Raw genomic sequence first — 11,197 nt, 5'->3', positions numbered from 1 at the left:
TTAAGGACTCAACTAAGGTGCCAAAAATATTGGTGAGCTGTATTGTTCATATTTTCTCTTAGATTAGTATAAATTTAGTACTTATTTTTGTTAAAAATAAATAAATACATTTTATTATAATTTATTGAATACTACAATTTTTTGAAATAATTGTAAACTTACCTTCTTGAGGTCTATTTCTTAAAGTTTAAATAGTCAAAATGTTTCATTCACCACAACATGATACACATACACCTACATGTAATACACATAATTTAAATTAAACGCTTATTGATTTGCCAAATAGTTCGTTTAACGAGCAGTTAACAAATCTGTATGTCGATCGGAATAGTAATGAGATTTGTGCTACATCAGTCAAATTACCACAATTTTGGACAAGTTGCCCGGAAGCTTGGTTTATCCATGCGGAAAGGCAGTTTAGTACAAAAAATATTACACAGGAAACAACGAAATATGAGCATACTATTACTGCACTTCCGCAAGAAGTTATAGTAACCATTTTATTCAAAATCCATCCGAAAATAATAAATTTACCGCGCTTAAGAAAATATTAATTAAAAGGAATTCATTAAGTGAGAATGCAAAATTAGCATATATGTAATACTTCTATATTGGCAGTAAGCTAACTTCTCAATATGTAAGCATTCCGAAATCAGAGCGAGACACNGTAGCAACAGTTTCAGCAACAACCGTCATGTAGTGGCAATAACAGCAACGATTTTAACAGCAAAAGCAACAACAGTGACTGTCACAAAAGCAGCAGTGCAACCACAACCGCCACAGTAACGGCAACAAAAACAACTGCCTGAGCAGCGGCAACATTAGCGACTGTCATTAAGTACGAGCAGCAACTGAGCAAGTTTAAGGACTCAACTAAGGTGCCAAAAATATTGGTGAGCTGTATTGTTCATATTTTCTCTTAGATTAGTATAAATTTAGTACTTATTTTTGTTAAAAATAAATAAATACATTTTATTATAATTTATTGAATACTACAATTTTTTGAAATAATTGTAAACTTACCTTCTTGAGGTCTATTTCTTAAAGTTTAAATAGTCAAAATGTTTCATTCACCACAACATGATACACATACACCTACATGTAATACACATAATTTAAATTAAACGCTTATTGATTTGCCAAATAGTTCGTTTAACGAGCAGTTAACAAATCTGTATGTCGATCGGAATAGTAATGAGATTTGTGCTACATCAGTCAAATTACCACAATTTTGGACAAGTTGCCCGGAAGCTTGGTTTATCCATGCGGAAAGGCAGTTTAGTACAAAAAATATTACACAGGAAACAACGAAATATGAGCATACTATTACTGCACTTCCGCAAGAAGTTATAGTAACCATTTTATTCAAAATCCATCCGAAAATAATAAATTTACCGCGCTTAAGAAAATATTAATTAAAAGGAATTCATTAAGTGAGAATGCAAAATTAGCATATATGTAATACTTCTATATTGGCAGTAAGCTAACTTCTCAATATGTAAGCATTCCGAAATCAGAGCGAGACACTCTAGTACTGTTTTTGTCAATGCATTGTGTACTTGAGTGCCGTTTTTGTATATGTGTTGTGTACATGTTTATTTATAAACGTGTGTGTTCCTTTTCTTTCGTACGTGTTTATTGATATATCTGTCCTGTAGTGCGATTCGGTAACCTTTTTAACGACATTCGCAGTGGCTAATTTAGCTAAACGATAATTTTAAAGATTTTGCTATTCAATAAGTACTTTCTTATCGATATTCGATAAGTGAAAATCAGCTGTTTCGTTAACGATTCGTTTATGGTTAAGTTATCGACATCTCATTTGGTGTTGTTAAGTTTGTGTTAACCAAACGAATTTGCGCGCAAGTATATCCAAGTGAATTTATATAAAAGAAATGGCGTTTGAATATGTGGCGTATAGTTTACACCGAAAGTATGGAGTCAGAAATACCCCCACAGTGGATCGGCGTTTGCTCGGGGACATTCACGATCCATTTGAGCTGGCGCCTTCCGAGTTCCGGAAGCTATATCGTGTGGGCCCAGAGACTGCAATGGAGCTCATCCAGCGGCTGGAAATCCAATTGAAAGGTAAAAGGATTACCTCAATATCGGCGGAAAAACAGGTAAATCTTCAAATAATGAGAGCATGCAATTTTGGATATGTAGTATGTATACAATAATTTCCTGGGTACGGTTTAGTTATCTGTACAATGATGCCCAAACGCGTGACTCGAATCTAAAAAGTTTAACATACGCGTGTATTCCAAGGATTAAACTTTAATTTAAAACAAAGATTTCAAATTTCCAAGCACTAGTTTATTAATAAAACCGGTTTTAATTATGGACTTTTTTGTAAGTTTCGATGTGGCTTCCATGTTGAAATGCTAATGGGGTGAACCCATTTTCAAATGGGCCCCCGGTAGTCTGTAGAGAGGTCAGAGAGGGGAGTTTTGACTGTGCTCTTTCTAACGGGTATGGTTTTAGGTGTCACACCCTCTCCCCCTCCGCTCCGCACCACAAAATCATTGTACAAATAACTAAACATTTCCCAAATAATCTTTTATCTTTGAAGGTTTTGTGTACACTACGCTTCTATGCCACAGGATGCTACCAACGGCCTGTAGGGGAACAGTGGGGCATATCAATGAGCCAATCATCTATAAGCCGTTGTATACATCGCGTAACTGATGCCATAAACAGTGGACTATTTTTTGAGGAGGTTAAGTTCCCTATGACGCAGGTGGACCGTCAAGCTGCCAAGGAAGTGTTTGCTTCAGCACCTGCGCCTTTCGTTGGAGGAACTATTGGAGCGGTAGACTGCACGCATGTTTCTATTTTGGGTCCTAAAACTCATGAGGAAGCATACGTGAACCATCATGGCTATCACTCGATAAATGTTCAAATGGTGAGCTAAGTATTTTAAATAAAAGTCGAGCGATAAATATTTGTTATGCTTTTATAGATATGTGACCCAAATTTAAAAATACTCAACGTCAATGCTAGGTTTCCGGGAGCACGACATGACTCTTACATTTGGAGTTCCTGTCCAGTGCGGCGAGTCATGCAGAGAGCTTTTGATAATGGAAACCGCAACATTCTTTTGATTGGTATTCTTTTTAATTTACTTTAAAATGTACATAATTTAAAATTAAGTTCCTTTCAGGCGATTCTGGATACCCCTTAGAGCCATGGCTCATGACGCCTTTACCGAACCAACCTGAGGGTACTCCTAAGTTTCGGTACAACGAGGCGCTATGCAAAGCTCGAAATCCAGTAGAGAGACTATTTGGAGTGCTTAAAGGAACTTGGCGATGTTTATCACAACAACGAGTGTTACTCTACGATCCTGGTTTTGCTGGTAAGGTTGTAAATGCGTGCTCAACCTTGCATAATATCCGTTTGCGCGAGCAAATAAATGAAGTCGATAATAATATAATATTAGAAGTAGAAACACATGTACATGCAGACGGTACCGACTATAATTCAAATTCGGTATCTTCCATGGGAAAACGTGTCCAAGACCGATTAATTACTAATTTTTTCTCCTAAATACTTTTTTTTTGGGGCATTTCATCTAAAATTATAAACGCCTCGTAACCACGTAAACTTAAANTGGAAAACGTGTCCAAGACCAATTAATTACTAATTTTTTCTCCTTAATACTTTTTTTTGGGGCATTTCATCTAAAATTATAAACGCCTTGTAACCACGTAAACTTAATTAATTTTGTATCGTAAACCAGTTTATTTACAAGTTACGAGGCATTTATGCTTTTAGATGAATACCCATTTTATTTTAAATTTACATGTTTATCTTCGCACTAGTTTTGTCTTCTAAATACTTAAAGTTTTTTCTTTTAAATTTACTTACAATCACTCACAGAAGTTTTCGTATTATCGTTTTTCACAATATTGNTTTTCGAGTATGCAGTTTTGTAGCCCATTCAATTTCAGTAGGATAAAATTCAAGTTTGATGGCGCTACAAAATACCGTTAATATTTGAGATTTCTTTTGTCGAGGGTGTTATGCATTTTGTTCCATATAAAAATTAATTTTTTTCATTCGTTATACGGAAGAAAATGCTGAGCACCCTCGACAAAAAAAAATCTCAAATATTAACGGTATTTTGTAGCGACATCAAACTTGAATTTTAGCCTACTGAAATTGAATGGGCTACAAAACTGCATACTCGAAAATTTTCTAAAGATTCTGAATAAAGAGTTTGAAATTTTGATGAACGTTTTTTTATGTTTGATAAATTTTTGGGAACATTGTACAAAGTTTACAAGATTGATTTCTAAGGTTTTTGTTATGGAATGAGGTGTATTTTGAATACAAATTTGCGAAAATAGTTCAATATTGAAAAAATTTTGGTTATGAAAAACTATATTACGAATACTTCTGTGAGTGATTGTATGTAAATGTAAAAGAAAAAACTTTAAGTAATTNGGTGGTCTATCAATAACGACCGAAGACAAAATAGTGTATGTATTTTTGGTATATTAATTATGGAATTGGTTATTGCAAAACACACAAAAACATCGGTCGTTATTGATAGACCACCTACTGTTCTTTGATAAAAAATATAATAGCTTCGAAGTGCTTTTTAGAAGAATTTATTTTTAAGTTGAAAACTAGTTTAAATTAAATAACAGTTTAAATTGAATAATAGTTTTTATGTGTAGTTTATAGTATTTCACTTAAGTTCGGCTTTTAGAAAATAAATGAATAGAAAAAAGTATTAAATGCAACGAAATGTTCAAAATTTTAATTTAAAAGGCGAATGTGTAATTAAGGTAAATAAATTTAATTTTCATAACAACTATGTCATATTCATAACAAAAACATTTCCAATTTATTTCATAAAATATATATTTTTTAAACTAAAGGTACATATTCCAGTCAGGTACAAAACAAGGTACAAAATAAATAATTTAAAACATAAAAGGAAAAAATAAGTAATTCGTTTTGAAAATTAAAAGAAAAACTATAAAATAACTCTTGTATGATATGTAAACTTAACAGCAAAAGTCTGCATACACCATTCATTTTTTAAATATTCGCAATATTTTGGAAGATAAAATTCGTTTATTTTTTTATTATAAAAATATGGATCATCCTTAAAACAAAATCATACAAAGCAAAGTTTCAAGGTTTATACAAAATTAAGGAAAGTTCAACGATTTTTAATCAACACTTAAATTTTAGTATAACAATGTGTAAAAATGAGGTTGCTACGAAATCGCTTTGATTTTTAATTTAATGCGCTATAAAACTGCGTACTTGAAGTTATTTTATAAAATGTGGCACAGGCTTTCATCCCTTCGCTAAGGACGGTCATAGACTGCGCCATTGCAAGCGTCGCCTCCGTCTGCCTTGCGGTATTTTCAGCCAGCATCTATTGACAAAAAGTATATATTAATACGATTTATGTAAAACATATCTAATAATAATTACTTCTCACCTTCAAAACATCCGTTTGTCTGGAAGAGTTTTCAGCCAGCATCTATTGATAAAAAGTATATATTAACACGATGTTTTTAAAATATAATCAGCCCTATCGCCGATTTCATGTGAATAAATTGTGCCCATTATTTAACATGCAAAACAAAAACAAATTGGGAAAAATTGTTTTTGTTCTGCTTTATAATTTTTGGGAATATTTGTTCACTTAAATTCGCGATAGGGCCTAGTACCTAATACAAGTCGACAACAAATCCGACATGTGGCATTTGACCATAGTTTCATATGTAAGACTTTACGCTGAACCCAAATATTAAGGCAAAATAATATAAGAATGTATAACAATTTTTGAAATATAGCCAAATTTAGGTTTTTTGGGATCTGAAAAAAGTTCTCTCAAGTTATTGCATTTTTTTTTGGATATAGTCAATCTGCAATCTCTTTTAGATTTAGGTAATATTATAGACAATCGCAAATTTATAGACTTTACTAAATTTAAAGACATTTCAGATTGCAAAAACGCATAAGAACTTTTTTCAGATCTCAAAAAAAAAAAAATTGGCTATAAGTAAAATCTGTTTACATTCTTGTATTATTTTGCCTTAATATTCGGGTTCAGCGAAAAGTTTTACATATGAAATTATGGTCAAATGCCATAAGTTGGAATTTTTATTTTTTATTTCAGTAAACTTGATTTCTCACCTTCAAGGCATCTGCTTGCTTCTCAGCGACTTCCAGAAATTTTTTCTGGACATCGCTCTCTTCCTCCGCCCGCTTCCTCTTCAAAGCCCTACGCGGTGTTTGCGCAGGAATTTTAGGTGTGCTGACCTGCACCTCGCTGTCGGCTCCAAACACGGACGCCGGCGTCACCGCATGGAAGACAATATCCTCCCCATCCTCCATGACCAATTGAAGCTCCTAATAGTTTAAAAGTAAATTAAAAAAGTATTAAATAATAATAGAAATAATTGTATAACTATAAGCTCACCTCTTCCAATGGCACATTGTCAGGAACCGCTTCGTGACCCTCGATGTAGTTGATCCCAATCAGATCAATTACCCGCCTCTCCATCTCCGTTAAAGGCGGCTGGTCGATGGGCCTGTTGCCTGTTAGAGCCTGCTGCCTCTTCCGGTCACGTACACGTACGCTTGTACGGCTTTTTAAGTCGCGCCAGACCTGTTTGCAAAGTAATGAAATACATAGTTAACAAATATGGTCTTCCACCTAATTTTCTACGTTGGATCTCTTCATACCTCTATGATAGACCACAAAGGGTATTGTTTAAAAATACTATCTCTGACGTCATTGATGTTACTTCAGGAGTCCCTCAGCGTAGCCACCTAGGCCCGATTCTGTTCTTGCTTTTTATAAACGCTATTTCTACAGATATAAAATTCTCCAAAATTTTAATGTATGCAGATGATGTAAAACTTTATAAATCGTACGTTTCAATTGAAGAAAGGTCTTTGCTACAATCGGACTTAAACAGCATGGCTTACTGGTGTAAAGTAAATCTTATGCCTCTAAATCTTAAGAAATGTAAAGTAATGTGCTTCTCGCGAAGAGCTGTTCTGCCAGTTTCTTATATAATAGGTAACCATAACTTGGAACAGGTAAACAATTTTGTGGACCTTGGTATCACAATGGATCCTAAGCTTAATTTTAATCTTCACATTAATGTGACAGTCAACAAGGCTAAAGGTGTACTTGCATTTGTGAAACGATGGTCAAAAGAATTTAGTGACCCTTATATCACTAAAACCCTTAGTTAGGCCGATTCTGGAATACGGCTCGGTGGTTTGGAATCCAAGGTATCAAATTTACTCAGACAAAATAGAATCAATTCAAAAACAATTCCTACTTTTTGCTTTAAGAAATTTCCGATGGGATTCTCAATATAGTCTTCCACGTTATACGAGTCGCTTAAAACTTATTAACCTTCCTACACTTGCCAGTCGCAGGGAAATGCTTGGTATAATTTTTATGGTTAAATTACTGACAGGCTCAATTTCAAGTCCGTCTCTTCTGGCTGATGTAAGCTTTAATGTTCCCTCACGCGTATCAAGACAGTTTTGTCCCATATTTCTGAAAGCTTGTAAAACCAATTTTGAATTGCACGACCCACTCCGTTGCTTATGCAAGGATTTTAACTCTCATTCCAGCACGTTTGATATATCAGATCCGCTTTTCAGCATTAAGAAAGCGATACTCTCTCAATAAGTGAATTATTGACATAAATACATAAAATCAGCTGATGAATTTAGTTCTGTAGCTGAACAGTTTTAGATCTCGACACTTAACAAACTCCTGCCTATCGTGACTCGGCACAAAAAATTTAAAATATTGGTTCCGTACGTCATGCGGACTGCGCCCCTCGTGCGGATGGGCGGGAATGGAGGGTAAAAACCGTTGGGATATTATTATTATTATTATTATAAAGCATTGCAGCATTTTTATGAAAGATCAAGAAAATAAAAGATAAATTAATGTGCACAGGAAGCTCAAACAAAATTAAACAAAAGCCCCGGGGGAAATGTTAAGTTATTTGTACAACGATTTTGGGGTAGAGAGCGGAGGGGGAGTTGGCGCGGCCCCCCAAACCTCCNGGGGTAGAGAGCGGAGGGGGAGTTGGCGTGGCCCTCCAAACCTCCCTTAAAAAAAAGAGGATGGACCGCACTTTATGAAAAGACACCTTGGGAGCTGATTGCAAAAATACCATATTTCAAACCTAAATAATAAATAAATTAATGCACAGCTATGGCAAACCTTTTGCTTAAATAAAGTGTATACTCTTGTCTATAAGTGTGTGTAAACGTTTTTTGGTTCGTCTCACACGTTTGGGCACAGCAACCCAAAGTCGTTGCACAAATAACTAAACCGTACTCAATATGTTAAAAATGAATTTGAACACTAAAGATTACTTTTCCGAATTAACCAACAACCTGATTCTTCATTTGCACATTTTAATTAAAAAATTGTACTTCACGTATGTACATATATATTATACTAATTGTTTTTTTATCGCACTCTCGAAAACTGCTTCCTATATACACACACTTAAAACACAAGATAAGTACTTACCGAATGCCATTGTTCCACTGACTTTACAGCTCCTCCTATAGCGTTGAGCTTTTGTGCCATTTCCGCCCACTTCTTTTGGTACTCCAGCTTTCCTTGGAGACGCTGGAACTTTCCGGACGCAAGCCCTTCGTTCCTCTCGATCATCACGTTGAGCTGCTCCGCTGATGCCCGACTCCTTTTAGCTCCTGCTCCACTGGTAGACGCCATTCTGAAATTATAAATAAGAACAAAGTAAATTCTTATACATATTAATTAAATAAATAGCAAAATGTACTCCCCCTTTCTGCAATATGTGGACGCAAATTAGCGGCGCGAAGAAATGGCTTTGTTTTTTTTCTGTTCCGCTTTGTGCTTTTCGCAAATTTGACATTTCGAACAGCGGAGATGCCGCTTTTTATCCATTTGAATTAATGGAAAAAGTCAGCTGTTCACTGTCGTTAGAAATAAGTTAGTGAATCGCATAATCGTTATTGACAACGATAAAAATCTATAAAAAATATTTTCTGATTCTGGAATGGGTGATATTAAGCCCTCGGAATTTTATCGGTCTCTTGTACTGCTTTCGGGTTCCAATTTCAGCCAAGAAGTTCTTAAGAAACTTTGGATGAGGAAATTACCGAAAAACCTCAAAGTAATTTTAGCAAGTTCTACTTCAAGTAATATCAGTGAGTTGATAAAATAACAAACTTGGTTTTTGCTCTAAATTCCAAAACTGAACGTAGTCCAAGCCAAACAAGACATCTCGAGTTTATTGCACAGTTTACTAGTGACATACATTGTAGCTGACACGTTATCTCGTACGTTTGAAGTAGATGCGTTTAAGAATTCGGACAATGAACTCGATAAAATTATTTCTGAGCAAAAATTTCAAATTCTTAATTTAGTTAAAATTCCTGTTCTGACTTTTAATATTTGGTGTAAAGCTTCAGCCGAAAATCCTAGGCCTTTTGTTCCAAGCAGTTTACGTAGAACAGTGTTTGATATATTACATGGAATTTCTCACCCTGGTACCAGGGCTACACGCCGATTAATTGTTAATAAGTATTATTGGCCTAATATGAACAAGGAAATAAATATATGCTCAAAAGGATGCATAAGTTGTCAGAAATCTAAAGTTTATCGTCACACAAAATCTCCTGTAAGCACAATTCCAATTCCAAAGAGTAGATTTGAACACATACATTTAGATATTGTTGGACCGCTTCCTGTTTCAAAAGGTTATCGCTACATTTTAACAATTATTGATCGATTTACACGTTGGCCGGAAGCATATGCTTTAAACGAAATTTCTGCACAGACAGTAGCAAATAAATTTATTACTGAGTATGTATCTCGTTTTGGTGTACCTTTAGAAATTACGACGGATCAAGGCACTCAATTTACATCAAAATTATTTTCGGAACTAAATAATTGCTGCTATCACAACGTCTTCCTATCATCCTCAGGGTAATGGTATGGTAGAACGTAGAACTAGAGATTGGTACAATGAGCTACCGATAATTCTTCTTGGTTTACGATCGGTGTACAAAGAAGATATTGCAGCCTCTCCAGCTGAAATGATGTTTGGCCAAAATTTGCGTCTACCTGGAGAACTTGTTATGCCAACTACAGAAAATGTAACTTCGACCGAAAGTTTAAGTAGTTTACGAGAGCGTTTTAAAAATGTTAATTCAAATTTAAAACATCATAAAGATTTTGATTCAGGAATTCATGTTCCAGAAGATTTACAAACGTGTAAATTTGTTTTCATTCGTATCGTTAACAAGCGTTCTCTTCAACATCCGTATGAAGGACTTTACAGAGTTCTTGAAAAAGATAAGAAACATTTCAAGGTAGATGTAAATAACGAAATTAAAACTATTCGATTGACAGATAAAAGCCAGCGGTAGTTTAAAGAACACAATTACATAACACTAACAATCACACATTTTCAACAACGACTAAAAAGAAACAAGTTACTTTTAATTTATATAATAATGATTCTCTGGAAGGGGGAGTATTGTAGGGTTCATGCTTTTTATTACACTTGCTCCATTTTTTAACTTTCTTAATTTTGAAAATTTTTGATTTAAGTTATTTTTGTAAAATGGAAATCAAAATCAAAATTTTTCTTCACTTCAAATTTTTTCATCTTGCTGTATAGTTGAAAATGTATTTTTGTTAAATATTAAAAATTTAATTGGATCTTAACTTTACAAAAAAAATATAAGTTTTTGAAAGCTCCACAATGGACATCACATTTTTAAATTGACACTTAACATTTAAATACATCAATACTTTATCCCAGCTGTTCGTCTATTACTCGCTATTATCGCTGTGTATGCGCAATTTATGTTGTCTACATCTTCTTTGTAATTCATTGCACAGTGTATTTGTTGCTGTATCCGAAGCCCTTCTAACGTCATCCTTTTCTTTGTTTTCCTCTCGATGTCTATTATTCTTGCATTATCAAAGTCCGCTGTGTGCTCGCTTTTTGTCAGATGCTGGGCTAATGCAGTTGTCATCTTTCTATTTTTCGTTTCTGTTTTATGCTCGTTGATTCTGACTCCTAAAGCTCGCTTCGTCGTTCCTATGTATACCTTGCTGCAGCGTTCGTCTGCTTTGCCGTTGCATTTAATCTCATATATGACGTTGTGTTGTTGTTCTTTGTTT

At 34.5% G+C, this 11,197-nt stretch overlaps 2 protein-coding genes across 2 annotated transcripts; one reads left to right on the top strand and one right to left on the bottom strand.

Moving 5' to 3' along the window:
* Positions 1-1,658: 1,658 nt before the first annotated feature.
* On the top strand, positions 1,659-3,582 carry LOC108360148 (putative nuclease HARBI1). Its single transcript, XM_017612334.1, has 4 exons — positions 1,659-2,123; positions 2,573-2,905; positions 2,963-3,107; positions 3,164-3,582. Exons 1-4 carry the CDS (start codon positions 1,896-1,898, stop codon positions 3,547-3,549), a joined length of 1,092 nt encoding a protein of 363 aa, XP_017467823.1. The 5' UTR covers positions 1,659-1,895; the 3' UTR covers positions 3,550-3,582.
* Positions 3,583-4,617: 1,035 nt separating this feature from the next.
* Positions 4,618-8,983, bottom strand: LOC108360147 (uncharacterized). Its single transcript, XM_017612333.1, has 5 exons — positions 8,546-8,983; positions 6,452-6,640; positions 6,166-6,381; positions 5,465-5,506; positions 4,618-5,398 (listed from the first exon to the last, which is right to left on the bottom strand). The coding sequence occupies exons 1-5, from the start codon at positions 8,750-8,752 to the stop codon at positions 5,255-5,257; spliced, it is 798 nt and encodes a 265-aa protein (XP_017467822.1). The 5' UTR covers positions 8,753-8,983; the 3' UTR covers positions 4,618-5,254.
* Positions 8,984-11,197: the final 2,214 nt, after the last annotated feature.

The sequence above is a fragment of the Rhagoletis zephyria genome, unplaced genomic scaffold, assembly GCF_001687245.7.
Source record: "Rhagoletis zephyria isolate East Lansing unplaced genomic scaffold, Rhagoletis_zephyria_1.1 Rzeph_scaffold_00525, whole genome shotgun sequence".
Classification (NCBI taxonomy): Eukaryota; Metazoa; Arthropoda; class Insecta; order Diptera; family Tephritidae; genus Rhagoletis; species Rhagoletis zephyria.
This window is presented reverse-complemented; position numbering and strand designations above follow the sequence as displayed.

Excerpts from the sequence above, each read along its gene's own strand:
- LOC108360148 (XM_017612334.1), top strand. The coding sequence starts at position 1,896 with ATGGCGTTTGAATATGTGGCGTATAGTTTACACCGAAAGTATGGAGTC. Across the intron at positions 2,906-2,962 it reads ACTCGATAAATGTTCAAATG|ATATGTGACCCAAATTTAAA; the intron begins GTGAGCTAAGTA and ends ATGCTTTTATAG. Across the intron at positions 3,108-3,163 it reads CCGCAACATTCTTTTGATTG|GCGATTCTGGATACCCCTTA; the intron begins GTATTCTTTTTA and ends AGTTCCTTTCAG.
- LOC108360147 (XM_017612333.1), bottom strand. The coding sequence starts at position 8,752 with ATGGCGTCTACCAGTGGAGCAGGAGCTAAAAGGAGTCGGGCATCAGCG. Across the intron at positions 6,641-8,545 it reads CAGTGGAACAATGGCATTCG|GTCTGGCGCGACTTAAAAAG; the intron begins GTAAGTACTTAT and ends CTTTGCAAACAG. Across the intron at positions 5,507-6,165 it reads AGCAAGCAGATGCCTTGAAG|ATGCTGGCTGAAAACTCTTC; the intron begins GTGAGAAATCAA and ends TTTTATCAATAG.